The sequence below is a fragment of the Brienomyrus brachyistius genome, chromosome 20 (genome assembly GCF_023856365.1).
Source record: "Brienomyrus brachyistius isolate T26 chromosome 20, BBRACH_0.4, whole genome shotgun sequence".
In the NCBI taxonomy this organism is placed as follows: Eukaryota; Metazoa; Chordata; class Actinopteri; order Osteoglossiformes; family Mormyridae; genus Brienomyrus; species Brienomyrus brachyistius.
Window position 1 is genome coordinate 11,244,157 of NC_064552.1, and position 18,155 is coordinate 11,262,311.

At 42.8% G+C, this 18,155-nt stretch overlaps 1 protein-coding gene and 1 long non-coding RNA gene across 5 annotated transcripts in view; one reads left to right on the forward strand and one right to left on the reverse strand.

Moving 5' to 3' along the window:
* The window catches only part of LOC125715533 (uncharacterized), a 57,842-nt gene extending 55,636 nt beyond the window's left edge, over positions 1 to 2,206 (reverse strand). Inside the window, exon 1 of the long non-coding RNA XR_007384093.1 lies at positions 2,110 to 2,206. This is a non-coding gene — a long non-coding RNA (uncharacterized LOC125715533). The remainder of the gene's footprint in view (positions 1 to 2,109) is intronic.
* znf365 (zinc finger protein 365) lies at positions 1,900 to 14,901 on the forward strand. 4 transcript variants are annotated; one of them, XM_048987192.1, is made up of 5 exons: positions 1,900 to 2,357; positions 10,331 to 11,031; positions 11,777 to 11,948; positions 12,525 to 12,571; positions 13,242 to 14,901. In XM_048987192.1, the coding sequence occupies exons 1-5, from the start codon at positions 2,340 to 2,342 to the stop codon at positions 13,378 to 13,380; spliced, it is 1,077 nt and encodes a 358-aa protein (XP_048843149.1). In that variant the 5' UTR covers positions 1,900 to 2,339; the 3' UTR covers positions 13,381 to 14,901. The 4 variants fall into 4 exon arrangements, with proteins under 4 accessions (XP_048843149.1, XP_048843148.1, XP_048843151.1 ...); XM_048987191.1 differs by lacking the exon at positions 1,900 to 2,357 and adding an exon at positions 8,785 to 8,902; XM_048987194.1 differs by lacking the exon at positions 1,900 to 2,357 and adding an exon at positions 8,986 to 9,290.
* The last annotated feature ends 3,254 nt before the right edge of the window (positions 14,902 to 18,155 follow it).

Consider the following 18,155-nt stretch of genomic DNA (forward strand, 5'->3'; position numbering starts at 1 on the left):
GTCATTCCAGCCATAGCTCCTTTTTTAGACATTATCTTTTATTATCCTGGAGCAAACATGAATGCTTTGTTCTCTGGTTTTCCCTTTAACATCAAACACCTCCCCCCATATTCCCAATAATATTTAGTTAAAAATAAAACACAGGCCAGTGCTATGAAAATGAGAAGGGAGTGGTTTGTATGAATGGAATGCTAAATCTGAAGAATAGATAGCGAGCCTGTCTCTGCCTCTGCAACCCCGCAAGAGCTGCAGTTCGAGCATAGCTCCCCCTGCTGTCCACACCTGGCTACTGCAGTCATATAGTCACGCATCCCTGGCAGCCAAACGCTATCTGTTCTGGCCAAGACTGGCCAAATGGAGTACAGCATCTCAAATGGGCAGGGTGTATTTTTAGCGAGTGATGTCATTTATTAAGGCAGCCATGGATGATTGTATCAGCATGTGACCAAAGGGGCCAAAAGCATAGCATGAGAGTGGAGATGTGAAATGGTGCAGCGCAACAATCCACTATAATCTCACTCAGCTCCCAGGACACCGGCACCGGCAGGCTCAACTTATTCACACTGAATATTAACCTTGTATTTTTTACTGTTTTTTATTTGTTTTTCATGCACTGTGTTGAATTTACTATCACCTTCCCGGGTTTCTTCCTGGAATTATTATCGGTTTCCGGAAAGCTTGATCTACAAAAAGAATTACCACAGGAATGTGGTTCTTGGCAGATTCTCCCCCCCCCCCCTCCCCCCATTCACCCACCCATACTTTAGTCCCCTTAATCTTCCCGGGATATTATTATTGGACGAGCGATGTCAGCACAGTGTGTGTGTGTGTGTTTTTTTTTTTAAACCGTGTTTTATTGTGAATCCAGAATTATGTTTGTGCTTCTGGCCGGCTGATATTTATTTGCCTGGCAGATGTCTTGTTTGCTTGCTTTCTTAGCCATTTACCATGTTTGCCCCCTGGCACAGAGCATTTTACTACAGTAATTCACTTGAATATCCAGGTACAATAGTTAGCCAGCCAGCTGGTCCTAAGTTTTCTTGTTTTTCTTTAAATTTTTTTTAACCGAAAGTTGGCTACTCTGAAGACGATTCTGTTTTGCAGCCAGCTAGTTCTTAATATCAGGTCTCGATGAGATAATTTGGAAACAATGGAGACATAAATTCCTTGTCTAAAGCCATTTTTTTTGTTGTTGTTGACTGTGATCCTGGACACCCATTGCATTGTTTCTTCTTTCAGGTGACCTCAGTGACTGGTCTTGGTTACCCTGTTGAACCGGTTCTGAACCAGTTCTGATCAAGTCTGGGTCCGCTTTATGAAGGAAACCCGAGACCCGTGTTAAAAACAAACACAAAAGATGTGTTCAGCCTGAAGGAGCTATATTGTATACTATATAGATACAGATTATCCTTTAACCTAGTTTTACTTGCACTGCTGTGCAAATAATGATCGTTCAATATTCAAGTGAATAGGAAAGTAGCTGGATTGGAAGAACAGAAAATAAAATCCAGTCAGTCCTCAGCTCAGCTCGGGGGCTGAGAGAAGGCTTGACGAAACCACAGTGCGACATTCTGCCAGGAAAAACAGTTATACAGGATGGACCAGATGTGTTATGTATGAAAATAAGATTTTAAAAAGCTGATTAATTCCACAAGAGCAATGCTGGAAATCAGAGAAAGTGCACTTTGCACAATTTCCCCAGCCTGGCAATTGTCTTCTCATTGTTAGAGCCGAACTATTAATCATGCTAATCTTTCATAGGCGCGCTATCTTGTAAAAACAGGCCTGTGATTTCTGTTTGCTGAAGTGCTGAATGTTGCAAGCCGAACTGAAAGCGAAATTACAAACAAATGTTTGACGCATGGAGAGATAATAACAGCAAATGCACTCAGGAATCCTGAAGGTTTTACTTCTGCGTAGAATCATAACGAAAAACATTGTCAGGCGAAACTGTCATTTTAATGAGACAGATATAGTGGTTTGTATATCCTGTTTACAGGTTAGTTTCTGAGGCTTACAGTTCGATGCCTTTTTTACGCCGCAAAGTTGAAAACCCAGCGAAGAAACTTAATTGTTATGAGCGGGCTATACGCCTTTGGACAATCTTACCCCCTGAAGGACTTTTTCCTGTGCCTGCTGGGAAACCAGATGGTGCATTTATGACCTCTCCATGGACAGCTAAAGGACGCTGCCATCTAGGTGACAGTGCTCTTGGAGGTGGGTTTGCCTCTGTCACTGGATGATGACATCACACTCTTCTGCTGTGCCATGGGCTAATGTTTCTCAGCCAGTGGACTCCAGTGAGGATCTCAGTCAATCTGCGGTTTTGAGAATCACTGATGAGGTCCTACATGTGGGTAAGTAGGAGGTTCTCCGCGTTCCTCATGCAACGGTAAACTACACAATCGCTTCCTGGGTAAGCTGCACCAAAAATCAGATCCACATAATGTACATTATACCTCAGGCTCAGTGCTTATGTAGTCGAAACATGTTGGAGCACTGACCCTCTAGATCATTGAAATTCAAAGGCTCTGTGTCGCCCTAGCAGTGGATTTGCAGGTTAACTGGGGCGATAAGAGTGGAACAAGCTCACCAAGACCCTTGTGGGTGGCGCAGCATTAACAAAAGTTATGGCACCCCCCCCCCCCACACTGAAACTCCAGCCTCAGAGTCCATGGGCTTTATGCAGTGGTGTTGTCAGTAATGTTAGCTGTGAATCTAAGTGAACATCAGGATGTTAACTCTCATGCCAAGACCTCAGTGAGACGTTAGCTCATCCAGCCTGGAGGAATACAGTCAGAAAACTGCATTTGTAAAGTGGAACATATCCCAGAATGCACTGGGCACAAGGTAGGGTATCGGACCTTTGGTTATTGCAACGCTTGCATCTGTGCATAAACACAGCCACGTGTCCATAGCAGCGATATAGAACTGCATGTATGTAGAACATAGAGCAAACTCATGTCAACCTTCCCCTAACAGAACCTGAACTCAGTACAGTACAGTAGGACCTTTTTCATTTGCAGAAGTACAGATACACTGGAATTCTTCTCCTCGCCTGCCCCATCTTGTTCTCCATAGCTTGAGGGTCACAGTGTGAGGTCAACCAGCGTGTGGTGTCCCTGGAGCTGGGGGGTTAGGGGCCTTGCTCAAGGCTCATGGACAGGTGACTGTTCTGCCGAGGTCAGGGGTCGAATCACCATCGCGGTCACAGAGACCTAGACTGCTGAGTCACTCACTGCCCCCTGCAACCCTGAGGGTGTGAAAGAACAATTTTATTTGCAGACCCCCAGCTGTAGAAAATTAAACCACATCATAAACATCGCTTGCTCCAGATCTGCAAGTCATCCAAAGAGAAACCAGTTACAAAAAAAAATGATGGAATAACAAAATGTGGCTGAATATTGGCTTGTATTTTTGTTTCTGGCCCATGAAATAGGGATTCTATTCACCGAACGCTTCATATTCTACTTTGTGAGATTCTTTCATGGCTGACCCTTTGAATAAGGCTGCCGATTGATATGCTTTCTGATGGCTCACTATACCCAGTGCCAAAGTTCTCATTTCCTGCCATGAGGACATCAAAGGACACTTAGAACTTTGACTGTTTGTCCTGCGTAATCCTCCCGGTTGTTGTCTAACCCTAACCCCTCTATTTTTTTCTTGGATATATAAGGTTAACAGGTTTGACATACTGCATGGGTACGTGGCCCAGACATATATTGTTCCCAAACCTCACATAAAAAAAACTGCAAGTTATATTTGAGGTGAAATATAGGCATTATAGGATTAAAGCTGCGTAAAGCATACTGTACTGTATAAGAGATGCCTTGTTAACAGGGGAGGTAGCAAGATCAGATCTCAACCTAGGGGCGATTTCATTTCGCTCATCCAAGCAGAACGAGCTGGCAGTTCTGTACATGACACAGCAGAGTGCAGAGAGCTGCCACTGGATTCTTAAAACACAAAAATCGGACGATACTCTTTAAGGTTACTTACAGGACACGGCGCTATGGAATCCAAGGGCTGTGTGCGCTGTTGACCAGGGATGCTACCCGGGCCCCAAGCATTTTTCAGGTCGTAACAGCAGCATTTTGCTGTAAGTAGGGCCCCAACAATGGCTTTAGTCCAGGGGCCCCCACTCCCCTACAGTTGGCCCTGTAGGCATCCATAGATCTGCCATCATCGTGGTTTCAGACAGGGGAAGACTTACGTCAAAGGTGAACGTCTGCCTGAGGTCTCCAAGATCTAGGGGCCCCACGAAGACAGAATATATTACAGGAGTTATATTTATGGATATAAGATAATACGATCATTTTAATTATAGTAACATAAGTCTGTTATTTGCCTTTTTAGTTTGCAGGATAGACGAAGTTGTCCCCTAGTCCCGCCTGAAATGGACTTTTCCTGCTTTGAGATTCGCGCTACCCAGCTTTCTGTTCACACTGGTGTCTAGTGGTAGACAACCAGTCATTTCATTGGCAAGCTAACTGGGACAAGCATAAGAAGAAAACAGTGTAAAGATACAAGACTAACATTACATCTCCTGTGTCTTCGATACGATCCTGCTAAAGTGGTAGACAAACTGTGAACCGACGTAGACAGAACACAATTAAATGAACGTATACAAAAAATTCAAGACTGAGGTGTTGGCTACCCTAAGCTACTGCATGGGCCCACGGCAAAAGAGGGGGTAGTTATACTTAATAAATATGGCCAATCAATCTGGCGGTGCGATACCCCCCTCCCTGATCTGCGTACCGACAGAATTCCCGCCCCCACCCTGATCAGTAAGTTTCACCCCTGGCTCCCTGTGCTTTGATTAACGTATTATAGATTTTCCATCACTTTGAAATTCGCTCTCGTTTCTTTTTCAGCTCCAGAAAATAGCTTGAATGGCTCTCTTAGGGGGGCCCCCTACCCATATCAGCCTAGGGCCCCCGGGAAAGTTATTTGGCCCCTGCTTGCAGATGCTTCCTTGTCCTAGAAGTAGTAACACATTTCATGCGGGGAAGCAGCTGGAAGGTACGAGAGCAGGGGGAGGTAAAGGCCAAACTCCATGGAGACTCTGGGCAGGAGTTTGTCATGGAGACGTGCTGCTGAATCAAGAGTAAGACCACATTTCTGCAGACGCCCCAATAAGACAATAGGCTGCCGCTCTCTCCAATGGCAGTCGCTGGGTTTTAGTCCGTTGTTTAACCCCCCCCCCCCTTAGCAAGCTGCTCAGCCCAGATCTATAAATGACACAGTGGAACTTGTACACTGTGTGTGTGCTGCATTGCAAGAGAACACAGCCCACAGATCACAGTGCCAGACGCTGAATGTCTCAGGTCTGACGTAGGGCGTCCCGTCCAGTGTGAGGTCAGGCAAAGAAAGGGGTCAGGCGAAGTATGTGTTTCTATCATGTACATTTACATTTATTTATTTAGCAGACGCTTTTGTCCGAAGCGACGTCCAAGTTTAATTCGCCGCAGCTGCAACCTTTTACAAAAAACTTTTCTTTTTATTTTGCATAAGAACTTGCCAATTTATGTCATCTAATTTACAAATCAGCCAGTTTGAAAATAACAGGAAGGCAAGTTCTCTTATCTTCACCCACACCTCTGCGCCTCTGTCTGTCATCAGGCGGCAGAGCCTTGCTTTGTGTGAGAAAAGAACATTGTGCTTGGGGAGCAATTAAAATTTAGCTTTCCTTTTAAAGCTGTTACTTTTTATTAAGTAATTTTTAAGCCATTTCAAAACACCCCTAAATATGAAAACAAATGCTAACGTTTAAGTCATTAGCCGACAGAGTAGCGTTTATGAGAATATTTACACCATATTGCATCGTTTAAAGGTGTTCCTCCTTTGTCCAGCAGGGGGCAGAGTTTTATTCCTCCCCAAAGCCAAAGTTTAACAGTTCCTTGCTTTGATGGCCACTGCTAAAAGACGTTTGGATTACCCGTCTGATTTATACCCAAAACCTCCCTGTGGGGTGACATACCCTCCAAATAATTACTTCAATGAGGCAACATTGCAGCGTGTGGCTTCAGAATACCAGAGTCAGCCGTCCTGCCGTGGCCCTTGCTGAATTATGAATGCTGCCTTACTGAGAGCTTCTTGGATGATGTTTCGGGGCCTCGTGAGTTTCTTCACGCCTTTGCTGGTCTTCCTCGGTCCTGTCCTTTTAAGGAAAGGCCTGAAAACACAGTTCATCAAGGGTGTGAAATTCCACACTGGCCCCCATGTGTAATGCTGACAGGATGGTGATCCAGTTATACATACACCTGTTCTTGAAAACCCTTCCAGTGTTTATAGGCTAAGTTGCCCCCTTTAAGGTAACTTTGGTATTGCCAACATTTGAGGACAATGAAAGGTACTCTTTCAGACTGTCCAATCTATAGCAACAGGATAATTTAATTCCAACAATTATAATTAGGAACATACATTTCTACATAGCAAAACGTTTTGAAGGCTTAAAAAAAAATTGCATTAAAATATTAAAATTAACTGAAAGTAATTCAACTTTGGCAAATAATTCCACTGTTTTCACTTTGACATACCTTGTATAAGGATTTTTTTAAGTCGAAGTATATTACTTCAGCGATTATGACAAGAAAAAAATAGGCAAGTTGAAAAAACGTGGCAAAGAAAAACCAGATCTGTCAAAATAACTACGCCCCACACTCGGAACACACAGACATATTGCTTTGTTTAGAACAGCGGTTGCTAAGTTTTATTAAACTGTCAATTAATCATGACAAAATCTATCCTGACATTTCTAAATTTTTTGGACGATTTAGATATACTGGCAGGAATGGAATATAACATACAGTCCTTAATTTTCTGGTCATCAGTACACTGCCAGCAATAATTATGACAAAATAATTTGACTTTTTAAAAAACAGCTCGTAGACAATGGAAAATTAAATACCTGAGTGACAGATTAATTTGAGTGGAGTACTATTTACATACTGCGTTGAGGTGCCAACACAGCCAGCAGTTTAACTGTTTCATGTATAGCTTTAATAAAAAGGCTTTATAGTAGCCCAGTTAAGTTTAATTCTCTCCGGCGAAGCAGGTTACTGCATTTCTGGTGAAGTAATCAATGGAGTCCACCAGGGCTGAGAATCAGACCTCAGACTGTAAGAGCCAATCATCTGAACTCAGCCAGGACTTCTGAAACCGCCTCTCGAGCTGATCTCGAGACAGACGGACGGGCTTAAATATTTTAAGAAACACAAACATGCTTGAGGTTTGTACCTCAAGCATATAAATTCACACATAGTAATTTTCTAGAAGCTACACCAGTAATAGGTCTTCCTCCATGTAACTTGCTGTGGGGCCACAAAAAAGGTGAAATGGACGGTAACCGAAGTCCCATTCTTGCATCCATCAATCCATCTTCCAACCACTTAGTGCAGGGCTGTGGGCTGGGGGGGGGGGAGATATTTCAGGCAGTATAGGGCACAAGACGAGGACAACTCTGGACAAGATGCCAATGGTGGGACGCCAAAGTCTCCCACAGTGGAAAACTCTGTTTCACAATATTATTATTACAGCCTTATGTTGTAACTTTATATTAATGAAACATACAACGTGGGCAAGTTTATTTCTGGGAAATTCTTCATCCGCTAGAAAAGCTTGCAGTGTTTGTACTTTATAGGCCTTATCTGACGTTGCATCTGTCCCCTAACAGGCTACAAAAGCCTATGCATCCCTATCTGATTATCTCCATAAGAACGTGGTCTTAATGCTTATCATGGAATGGAACATCTCCCTCAGCAGTGACACCAAAGACGCGGCCAAAGTCACTGGTCAGTAGGGGCTGTAAACTCAAACCCCACTGGGTGCGAGAAGCTTGGCTAATTAGGGCTCTAAACTTGTAACTCCATCACATCCATCAAGTGGCAAGAGGTGGATGTGCCTCAGCTCACCAAAGATCTTTGACCTCTACGATCCCATCCCTACGTCACTGACCATCCGTTCTGACCTTTATTCAGCCTTACGATGATGTCTCCCAAACTCTCTCTTGATGTTCTTTTTGTTTTCTTGAGCAAATACAACTTATGTCACCAACTTTCTTGCAGCAGGGAGAGGAGGGAAGGGACAAAACCAGCAAAGGTATGTAGATGTTAGGCCTAAGGTGTCCTGCCATTCGTGGCTGTTTGATTGGGGGGGTCAGAGACAGTTAAAACGTGTTTCTGCGTTTAGTGTAAAGGTAAGGAAAAATATGGGATAGAACTTTCAAGGATTACCCTACTACCCAGAGGAACGGCCATCTCAGGTATAAAAACTGCCAGACTTATAAATCACATCGAACCTTTGCTTTTGCTCTTATCATCTAGGTTCATAATAAGTGAAAATTTTGTATTTATAAAACAGTTCACTTCGCATAGTTCTTTTAATTTAATTTCTATTTAATCTAAACAAAGTACTTTTGGGTTGTCGTTTAACACTGACAGTTTTAACAAAAAAGACGGCCGATCATTGTAATGTATTTGGGTCAATTCATACAACTGATAAAACATACATGTTTTATGCCATGCATATATGACAAGGTAATAATAATGATGGATGGATGGATGGATACTCAATCTTCGTCACAGTATCCACCGGGTGCCGTCACTGACAGCAAGGGTTAAAGTTCGTCTACGAAGGAGCAGCTGAAGGATCGTACCATATTGTAAATGAATATGGACAAAGGCTTTAGGGAGATATTCCACTTGCATAATTCACTCTGAGATTTGTATGCTTTAAAAAATGTAATATTCAGGTGAATTTTTATTGAAGAGTACTCCTGCCTTCTGCTATCGCGGTGCCCATGTTCACTCTCCCCCCCGTCTATCTGCACAGTGGTTCCGGCCGATTGTCTGTCTCACTCGGCGACGGCCGAGTTAATGATGTGCGGGAGCACGGAGTGGTATGTGATGGTTAAGTTTATTACTATGATCGTGTTTTTTCCATGTGTGATGTAGTTTAGTATTCGTGTGGTTACAAGATATAAGGCGCAATTTTCCACATCCGAAAACAATTACGTAATATTAATAGCCCAATTTAAATATGCAGCGCTGATGCATGTTTGCATATTGGCCAGATAATTGGTCTGTGTTGGTTTGGTCGTATATAAAGATATTGTGAAACATGTAGTTTATGTTACATTGAAGCTTCTCTACTCAGGATTACACTATTGGGAAGCGTGATGTTAAATGATTAGAGTCCCCCCTAATAGATTAAGCACGTCCAGTTTTATAGAAACTGTAAGATACGTTAGCGGTTAAGCCATGAAAACTCAAAATGGTAACTGAGAGGTATGGTAAATAATATTATTTTAAAAATGTATTTGCGAAATGAAACTCAATGCATCTCGTTATGTCACAGATGTATCACTGGCCTGATGCTTATTTTTGCACCTTAATTTAGTCCGTAGAGTCCGCCCGCAGTCGCAGATATACAACATGTTGCCAACATTTACCTGTTACGTCCTGATCGCATTGAAGCGCGTTGTAACATTTCGGGGTTCATTGTGGAGATTATGGCGGCTGGGTTACGCGCATTGTGACACCGAGCTAATAGACGGAATAACCTAGATTGTTATATACCAGTAGATATACTATTTCTGTCCCAAGTCATTAGATCAGGTCTTCAGTCTAAATCTCTGCTTGGGGAAATATACTGTAACTTTCCAAAAATAATAACCAAAGCGTCTTAATAGCATGGTTAAGACTGGGTTGAAAACTGCAGAACCATTAAAAACGGTTGGGATTTGTAACAGAATCACTTCAATACTTTAATGAAAATGATGCTTATCTGTTTTTTAATCAGATATATTTCAGCACAAAACACTTAACTACACAAATGGCTGTCATTTTCAATCCACTCTGAGAACTGGTGAAAATTATTTTAAACTGTTCCACGAGGAACAACATGAAATTAGAAGGTTAGTTACTGTATGTATTTGCCATCATTTCATATTTGATCTCCTTTTTATGTCAGATGTAATTCAAAGCAGTTCCCAAAACAAGATTTTTAACAAAATGGTTTAATTATGCCCAGTTTTCTGTATAGTTTGGGCTGTGATCTTCCATTCTTGGCTCTTCCACATGTGGCTTGGAAAAGGTTCTCTCCTCATTCCTGGTGTTTCATGGGAATCGTGTCCGGCGGCCAAGAAGCATGTTTTATTTGCCTGTTATTGTATTCCCTTCCATGTGGTTTATGTTTAATTAGACTCCGCGGCCATGAAAAACGTTAAGAAGCAAATTCACGTGACATGTAGTTAATAATATCGGGCTGTGTTATTTTAACTTGGATGCGATGTTTGTCTATTTTTTTCCCCTCCATTCTGTTTCAGGTTGGCAATGAAATGCAGCAGAAGTTAGGTGACAGGAAGCTGCTCCTGTGCAAAGATGTGGCGCCCCCTAGTGGCGTGGCCTTCCTGCAGCTGCCGTTCCGCTGTCCCAGGTGCGGGGAGCGCCAGCGGCTCCGGAGCCTGTCGTCGCTCAGGGGCCACCTGGAGCACCAGCCTGCTTACCACACAGTGCACCGCCTCTGCTCATCGTCTGCCTGGGATCCCGTCGATGGCCAGGGGGGGCACAAGAAGGCCGACGTGACGGGTTGCACCGACCGGTGCCAGAGCTCAGAGCCCGGAGATATGGCGGAATCTGCGGGGACGGCTGGGACGTTGAAGGAGGGTACTGTAGGGGAGCGGGGAGAGGAGCAGCCCGGCGTGGGAAGTGACAGCGGCACGCTCAGCTACCGTCTGGCCCAGATGGTGCCCATGGAGGTGCGCGCCCCCTGCAGGTTGGAGGAGGCCCTACGGACGGCGAACGGCACCATGATGCGGCGACTGCAGCGGCTCAGCACGGACCTGGCGCAGGTGGACCTGGAGCTGCTGCGCGCTCACGCTCGCTTCCGCCACCTGGCGCGTGAGAAGCAGCAGGTGTCAGACCGAGAGAGGGCGCTGTGCCGGCAAGTGGACACCGCCGTCGTGGAGATCGGCCGGCTGCGGGAGCGGCTCTCCCTGTCCGAGCAGGAGCTGGAGAAGAAGGAGCTGTGAGGCCCATTTGCTTTCCAAGCTGTCTGGGGTGGGGGGAGGCACCACCCATCTATATCCCGACAGGGACGTAATTCTGCAGAATGTGCCCTGTTCTGTGAATCGCTCACAGTCTTTATTTACCAAGTCAGACAGCCGACTTTACTTAGGCTAACTTTACTTAGACGTTCAGTAATTACGTCAAGGGAGTATTTATCACTCATTCACTAAAATTTGAATGTTATGCTGCCCAGATCAGGAGTGAGAATTTCAGGGTTCAGAACATGTGGTCACATAAGTCACTCTAACATCCCTTTATGGGGTCGTCGGTGCCACTGTCCGTTTAAATGCGCTGCCATAATCACACTTCACAGCCACCCTATTCTGAGCAAAGCTCTGTATGATCTCCAGAAAACCCATTTAACTTTCTGGTGCCTTGAGAACAGAAAAAAAAAGCTGTGACCCCCCCCCTCCACCCCCCAGTTTTTTTTCTTCTCATTGCAGAGAAAAAGTCTCTTGTCTGCATTCCGGCAACAAAAATGGCATTGAAAGTATGTCCTCCAAGATGGAGTGACTTCTAAAGGGTGGCTGTAATTTAGTGGCAGCAAGTCTTTCATAAAGCTTTGGCAGCACATCTAAGCAACGCTGAGAAGTAACAGTCAGGCCCTTTCGCGGTGCTTTAACGGACCGGCCCCCGGCCCTGCCCGCCTGTCCCAGCCTGGTTCCTCCTTCCGCTAACTCTCGTTCATTGTCAATTGTTTGCAGGGAAGTTATCTCGATTCATAATTTTCTGGAGGCCGCCACTCAACATGAGATGTGTGGGAAAGTTCGCCTGCAGAACTTCATTGAGAACCTCTTGCAACGCATCTCTCTGGCCGAGCGGCTCCTGGAATATTACCACGGCCCCTCGAACCTGCGACACTGCAGGAATTACATGGTCAGCTTTCAAACCATCCTGTCAGGGAGAGCTACAGTAACCTTTCATTTTCTGCCACACCTAAATACTGAAAAGTCATGTATGCATAATAGAAACGGATTTAACTGAATTTAACTGAGTTTTAATTAATTGCCCCCTTTTCAGAGAACGCCTTAGGCTAAAAAAGGTTCAGGCATAGTGAATAAAAATTTCCACTGTTTTGTTAAACTAACAAAAAACAGCACATTAGTGGACTTGCGTTCGTTCGCTAAATCAGTTATCGCCCGATTTGTCAAGCTTGTGCACCTGTTTCTACCTGTTTACAAAAGATAAGAAACAAAAATAACAAATATAACCCCTGGTGTTTGTTGTGCTTGTAAATTGCAGCCATATATTTGCAGCAACACCAGCTGTAACTCTATGCCAGGCGTTTCAAAGGATCAGTTATCAGTGTCACATCTGACCGTTTTGCCACAAGGTGTAGTTATTAAGCCCTGCTTTGTTTAACGGTTGTGTGTATGTAAAAAGAAATTCGTTTGGATGAAGTGATCCTCTGTTAATGGTAGTTATTGTTGTTTTTTATTTATTTATTTTTAGATGTTCCAGCCTGTTGAAAATGGTCTTCGTGGAATGGCTGAAAGCAGGTTAGTGATTTCACTGCGTACGATGCACCTGAGATACCAGTATTGTTCTGAGTTAGTGTGACATTCCACTGCAACATAACCATAACAGGCCTATAATTGGGAACTTAGCTTATTAAATATAATTCATGTTACTCCTAAAGTTTGCTTACTTTGCCATATCTGACAGCTCGTTTGGAGTTCCACAGAGTTCAATATTCCCAAAATTCTCCAGCTTAATTTCCCATGGAAAGTTTCCCAGAAATTTTCCACCCCTTTGCAGCCCAACTTCCCATGGAAAGTTACTGAAAAAATTGCCCCTTTGCAACCCTGTTCATAAACAATCCATCCATACATCTTCCAACCGCTTATACAATGCAGGGAACACAAGGCTGGGGCTCACCATGGATGGGATGCTAGTCAATTTCAAGGCGCGCACACAGCCATTCATGAATAATGGCCCTGTGAATACTGTGAGACAGTGATCCTTAATGCCTTCACTATCTGGTACTCCTGCTCTGCTGAGTGTCACTTATCCTGAAGTATCTTTGCATCCTCCTATCGCGATAAACATAAAGCTTAGCCTGACGCATGATGACTGGCGTTTTTAAAGGCGCCGTGATGCTTTCATCTGCTCTTCTTAGCAAAACAGAAGCTCTTTCCCCACTGATATATCAGAGTTTTGTGATTGCAGGTCAGCTGGGTGTCCAGAGGTGCCCCCTGTCTGCACGGAGGCCAAGGCTGTCGCCTCCCAGAACGGAAGGTCATTTCCGAACCCCTCCAGAGAGAGGCGGAGGTCCAAGCAGAACTTCTGTCAGTCAGACCACACTTGAGGGGCAGGACACTTGGATGCATGTGGCGGAGGGGGGGTGAGGTGTTGGGGATCCACAGAGAGGACGTGTGATTGGCTGCCGCTGTGCTGCTGTTGCTAATGAGGGTGCGAGGCCGTCTATACGCGATCGCGTCTCTCTCACGCTGAGAAACTTTTGATAGCCGAGTCTTAAATGACGCCAAGCTAGTCGTATGCGAGCTGCAGAATCCTCCCTTGAAATGTGTCGCAGAATCTTGTGCAATGAGACAGCAAATGTAGCTTCAGAGCAGATTGTCATCCTTTTAGCCAAAGGCAAGGTGTATTCACATCTGTTTATTTTTTCCTGTTTTTCATCTTGTTTGAAACATGGGGATATAATGACATTGATCTGTGTTTTCTTACCTTAAACCTAAATGCGCTCATACTATAGATTATTGCTTATGTTACCAAAGGAACTTCTGACAGGATCAGTTTCCTTAATGTTATCTGAACCCTTGTAGGATCTCTGTGAGAGTATTGTCTCTCTCCTGAATATGGAAAGTCTTTTGACTGCTTTTTTTCCCCCCTAAATTAGTCATACGCTGTAAGGTGTGAGGTGACATACATAGTCTACTCAGCAGTGGTTTGTACAGCGATTGTTACAGCCCTTTAAATGATCATTTGTACAGGTTATGCATACAGGGTGGTCAGTGATCATTTACAGCATTTTAGGAGAACGTGAAGACAAACTGTGCTTCCAAAAGGATTTACGAATGTAACGTTTTGTCATTGCAGTCCTGTATTGTAGGCCTGTTTTGTATTTTACAGGCAAATCGTGAGTGCTAAGCAATAATCCAGAAGCGCTGACGTGAACTTTTGTTAGACGGTTCAAAATCTTATCCATATTCAGCGTTTTTAAAATCACACTCGAATGTGATGAGTGCTGTAACTCATAGATTGGCCGATGTTTACTGAATGTTTCTTCATTCAAATATGATACTGTGATACTATATTTAGATGTGGATTAGTCTGTGTCGTTCGTGATACGATATTCGTGCCTCTGCATTGTGCGAATTTTGTGCGGGTGTCTGCAGTAAATCGTTTGTACTACAAGTATTTTTTAGAAAGTTACCGCTTATATTACCCAAGTGCACGAAATGTAGATGTTTCGCTGAGGTGCCTGCCCTGCGATTATATGGTGTAATCTGTGTTAAGACAGAAACAAGCTGCACGAAACACTTTTTAAAATAAGGTATATTTTCACGGCGAAGAAATATATATATATTTAAAAAAAACATGAGCTGACAATCATTGCTTGAAGCAAAGTTGACTGCTGTAATGAGCATATGTATTCTTGTGTAGTATATCTAGACACGTGTATCGGCGTAATCTGCTGTCAGATGTAAAAGGAATAGTCACCGTGTATTGTGCTTAAGGTGGCTCATCAGTTGTTGTGCCTTCATCGAAAAAAACGCTATGGTCTGATACACTGTGTTAATCGCGATGCTGTGAAGTTCGTGCAATTGTGACATATCATAAAGAATAAACACTCTACCTGATCAACCCAGCGGTGCCAGCGAAAAATCATTATTCTATTATTAACAAAGAAACCTCACCACTGCTTCGAACTTTATCACTAAAGGTGAAAAGAAGCGCCTCTCAATTAAGTAGTTCTCCCGATTTAACGTAGTCGTTTGGCTTCATGTTTTGTCTTACGATTGACCTACCTGGGAGAAATCTTAGTGTTTTTCCACTTGCATGTAAAATTGTTTAATACATCTAACATATTCTGGTGGTATTCCATTGTCAGGTTAATATAAAAGGCACTTCAGTTTTGGGACAAGGACTCGGCGAACGAAACGCTGAAGATGCGTGGCGGCTCTCATCAGAAGTGCGCGAGCGGACTCTTGCGGCCCCTGCGTCATCGCGCCGTCGCTCGTGTTCGCATTTACGTCACCCATTGTCCAGCGCTCCTGCTGCAGCCCGCCTGAAGTGCAGGATGGTCAGCGCGCGACCCGCTCACAAGCGTTCAAAGGCTCTTCCCCAAAGTGTAGGTATCGTTGCGTTTTCTAATAAACTGCGGGCCCCTGACCTCATTTAATTTAGGTGGGTTGATTGTGTTTATCGGCTGAACTAATTATTTTTTTTCTGCGGGTGATTCTATAGATTCTCCACGGCAGGTGAAGTTGGATTCAAAAAATATATAATATTTAAGAAAATTAAGTAATAGACCTTCATCAAATAATATGATCCTCAGCAAAACATGCAATCAAGCATTCCTGTGAACGGGCAAAACATGTTAAGTATGACAAATCCCAGTAACTTACAATTACACATCCAATAAAATAGATGAAAGAAACATCCACTTTAAAAGTAGGAGCACAACAGCAGTAAACAAATGTTTCATTATAATTCAAAAAGACTTGGAATTTAAGTAAATGCATTAGTGTCATAAAAACGGAAGGTGATTGATCACGATTGCAGCTGAAAACATTCATGTTTACTTAGAGGAGAAGTGCTGTGACAAGACTAGATGAAAGCCTAATTGTAGCTGTTCTTACAGTAGCTATTTCAGTGTAGTGTAAAACTTTGATAACATGCTCAGCCAATCTTAATATGAGGGAAAACAAACACTCGATACAACATACACGTATACTTATCCAGGAAATATATCCAAGTTCTTCAAATGGTGTGGGGTTATCTATATTCTAGCCACTTATCCCAGGGCACAAACAGAATGCATTTATTATTGTTGTTCAGGCAGCAAGTACAGCAATCTTCAGCCTGCCCGTATTCCACCTTGTTCTCATATTTGACGGGCACGTAAGATGGCGGTCAGAACGAGCCATTTTTATGTAGTTTAAGTGATATGATTACAGGTTACATCACTTGAGATTATTTTCAGCTTATTTATTACTTTTATATGACGCTTTTATGCAAAGTGAGTTTCAGTCGAGGGAAGGGTTACACGGGTCTCTGTGTGCTCCCTGGGATTCGAACCCAGGACCTTTGTTTTAGCACAATGTGCTACTTGCTGAACCGCAGGAGCAGATTTGACCGCACAATTTTCCGGATACAGGCAGCCCTACCATGGTGGTGTAAAACGACAGAGCTAGTTGCCTGGAAAAATGTCAAATATTATAGAAGAGTTATACAAAGTCTGATACATAGATTCAGTGTTTTTTGTTCGTCTTAAAAATAGATCATTTTTTTACTCGAATATGAAAACCTGGCAAAAATGACAGACGTGTTTTCCTGTCAGTGCAAACTGCTCCTTGGCAATTTCTGGCCCATAATGATGGAATTGTAGTTCACCTAAGTAACCACAAGGGGTCAGTTGTTACCCACACAAAATGATCAGCTTGATCCAACTAAGTAACAAAGAAAATAAATCAATCATCTTTATAATAAATAAATTTTCACTTGTAATTGTTGGGTTCTGTGATTTGACACATTATTGATACATTTAGAATACTGTTTGTTTTGCGATATTTACGATGACAAATGAAAATCCATTACGTTTACGTCAAGATAACTACAATATTACTCTTCATCTTGATACATTTAAAGTTCTAAATATTAAGCTTAAATTTCAAATGAACTGACATCCAAGGAGCTTATGTAAAGAAAATGAAAAACGCATTCAAAGACGTGAAAGGTAGAAACATAAATGATACTATTGTGCTTATTATACGGCAAAGTGCAAAAGCTCTTTTTTCGTAAATGAGGTAGGTTAGTGTCACAGAGAGAAGGGTTCCACAAATAGTAATGGCAACATGAGACTATTAACATTTAATTCTTATTTTTCAAACAGAAGGGCCGGATGCAGGCTCTTGCGAGATTATACTCGCCATGTATAATTTAATCGCACAAAGGAAACAGCGCGCGCTCATTTCAGTTTCACAAAACATGAAAGGGCAAGCATGCCTACTCTTCTACGGCTCTTCCTTTCGCAACGAAATAATGTGGGAGTTTCAAGGAGAAGAAATGTCTGTTTAGTCATGCCTAGTGCAGTTAGCGAGATGATCGGAAGGAAACGGATGAGTGCAAGACGGTTAACCCTTAGCGTTATTTTAACGGAACCGTTGTGATCAAACGTCAAGCGTATGAAGCACAGCTAACACCTGCGTCTGTGTGTTTGTTGTGGTTCTGCTTGCATATAGGTCTGAAGCTTCTCATTATGCGGATATTATTCGCTGTGAATATATGGCAGACTAGTGACCAAAGGACTGAACTGTGAAACACTGCTCTCAGATAATTTTATTGATGAAGGCTACATTAATAGCTGCAGCGAAATATGCATCTGCGTGAATAACCATATCTTTGGGGCAAAATCTGAATTTAATAAAAACAATAATAATACATTTTTGGTGTTGTTTATTATTATCTTCATTTCATTTTTTATTATAATTAATTTTATTATATTTTTCTCTGTAAGAGAAAACCGTTCGAAAGTAATCCATATATCTGAACAGTCTGAGGTCTAGTAAAAAAATTAATGCGCTTTTATAATAATTGAAGATGTAGTATTCCATGGACCTGATATGTAGCCGTAATCCACGTGGATTACGTGGATCCACGTGGATCCAATAGCTTCCCTATTTGGCGTGTTATTCTGAGACATATTGGTATATTTGAATTACTAACTGTTCATAAGGTTTGATTGAATAGGTTTTGACATTTTAGTTATACTCAGCGCAGCCGGAGCCAAAGGGAGAGGGAACGTGGACCCCCAAATTTTATATGGCTTCATTCATCTCCAAATAAATAGACCCTCCTCCCCACATATCACATTGTGTCCTACACCGATGGCTATAC

Excerpts from the sequence above, each read along its gene's own strand:
- znf365 (XM_048987191.1), top strand. The coding sequence starts at position 8,804 with ATGTTCACTCTCCCCCCCGTCTATCTGCACAGTGGTTCCGGCCGATTG. Across the intron at positions 8,903-10,330 it reads ATGTGCGGGAGCACGGAGTG|GTTGGCAATGAAATGCAGCA; the intron begins GTATGTGATGGT and ends ATTCTGTTTCAG. Across the intron at positions 11,949-12,524 it reads GACACTGCAGGAATTACATG|ATGTTCCAGCCTGTTGAAAA; the intron begins GTCAGCTTTCAA and ends ATTTATTTTTAG.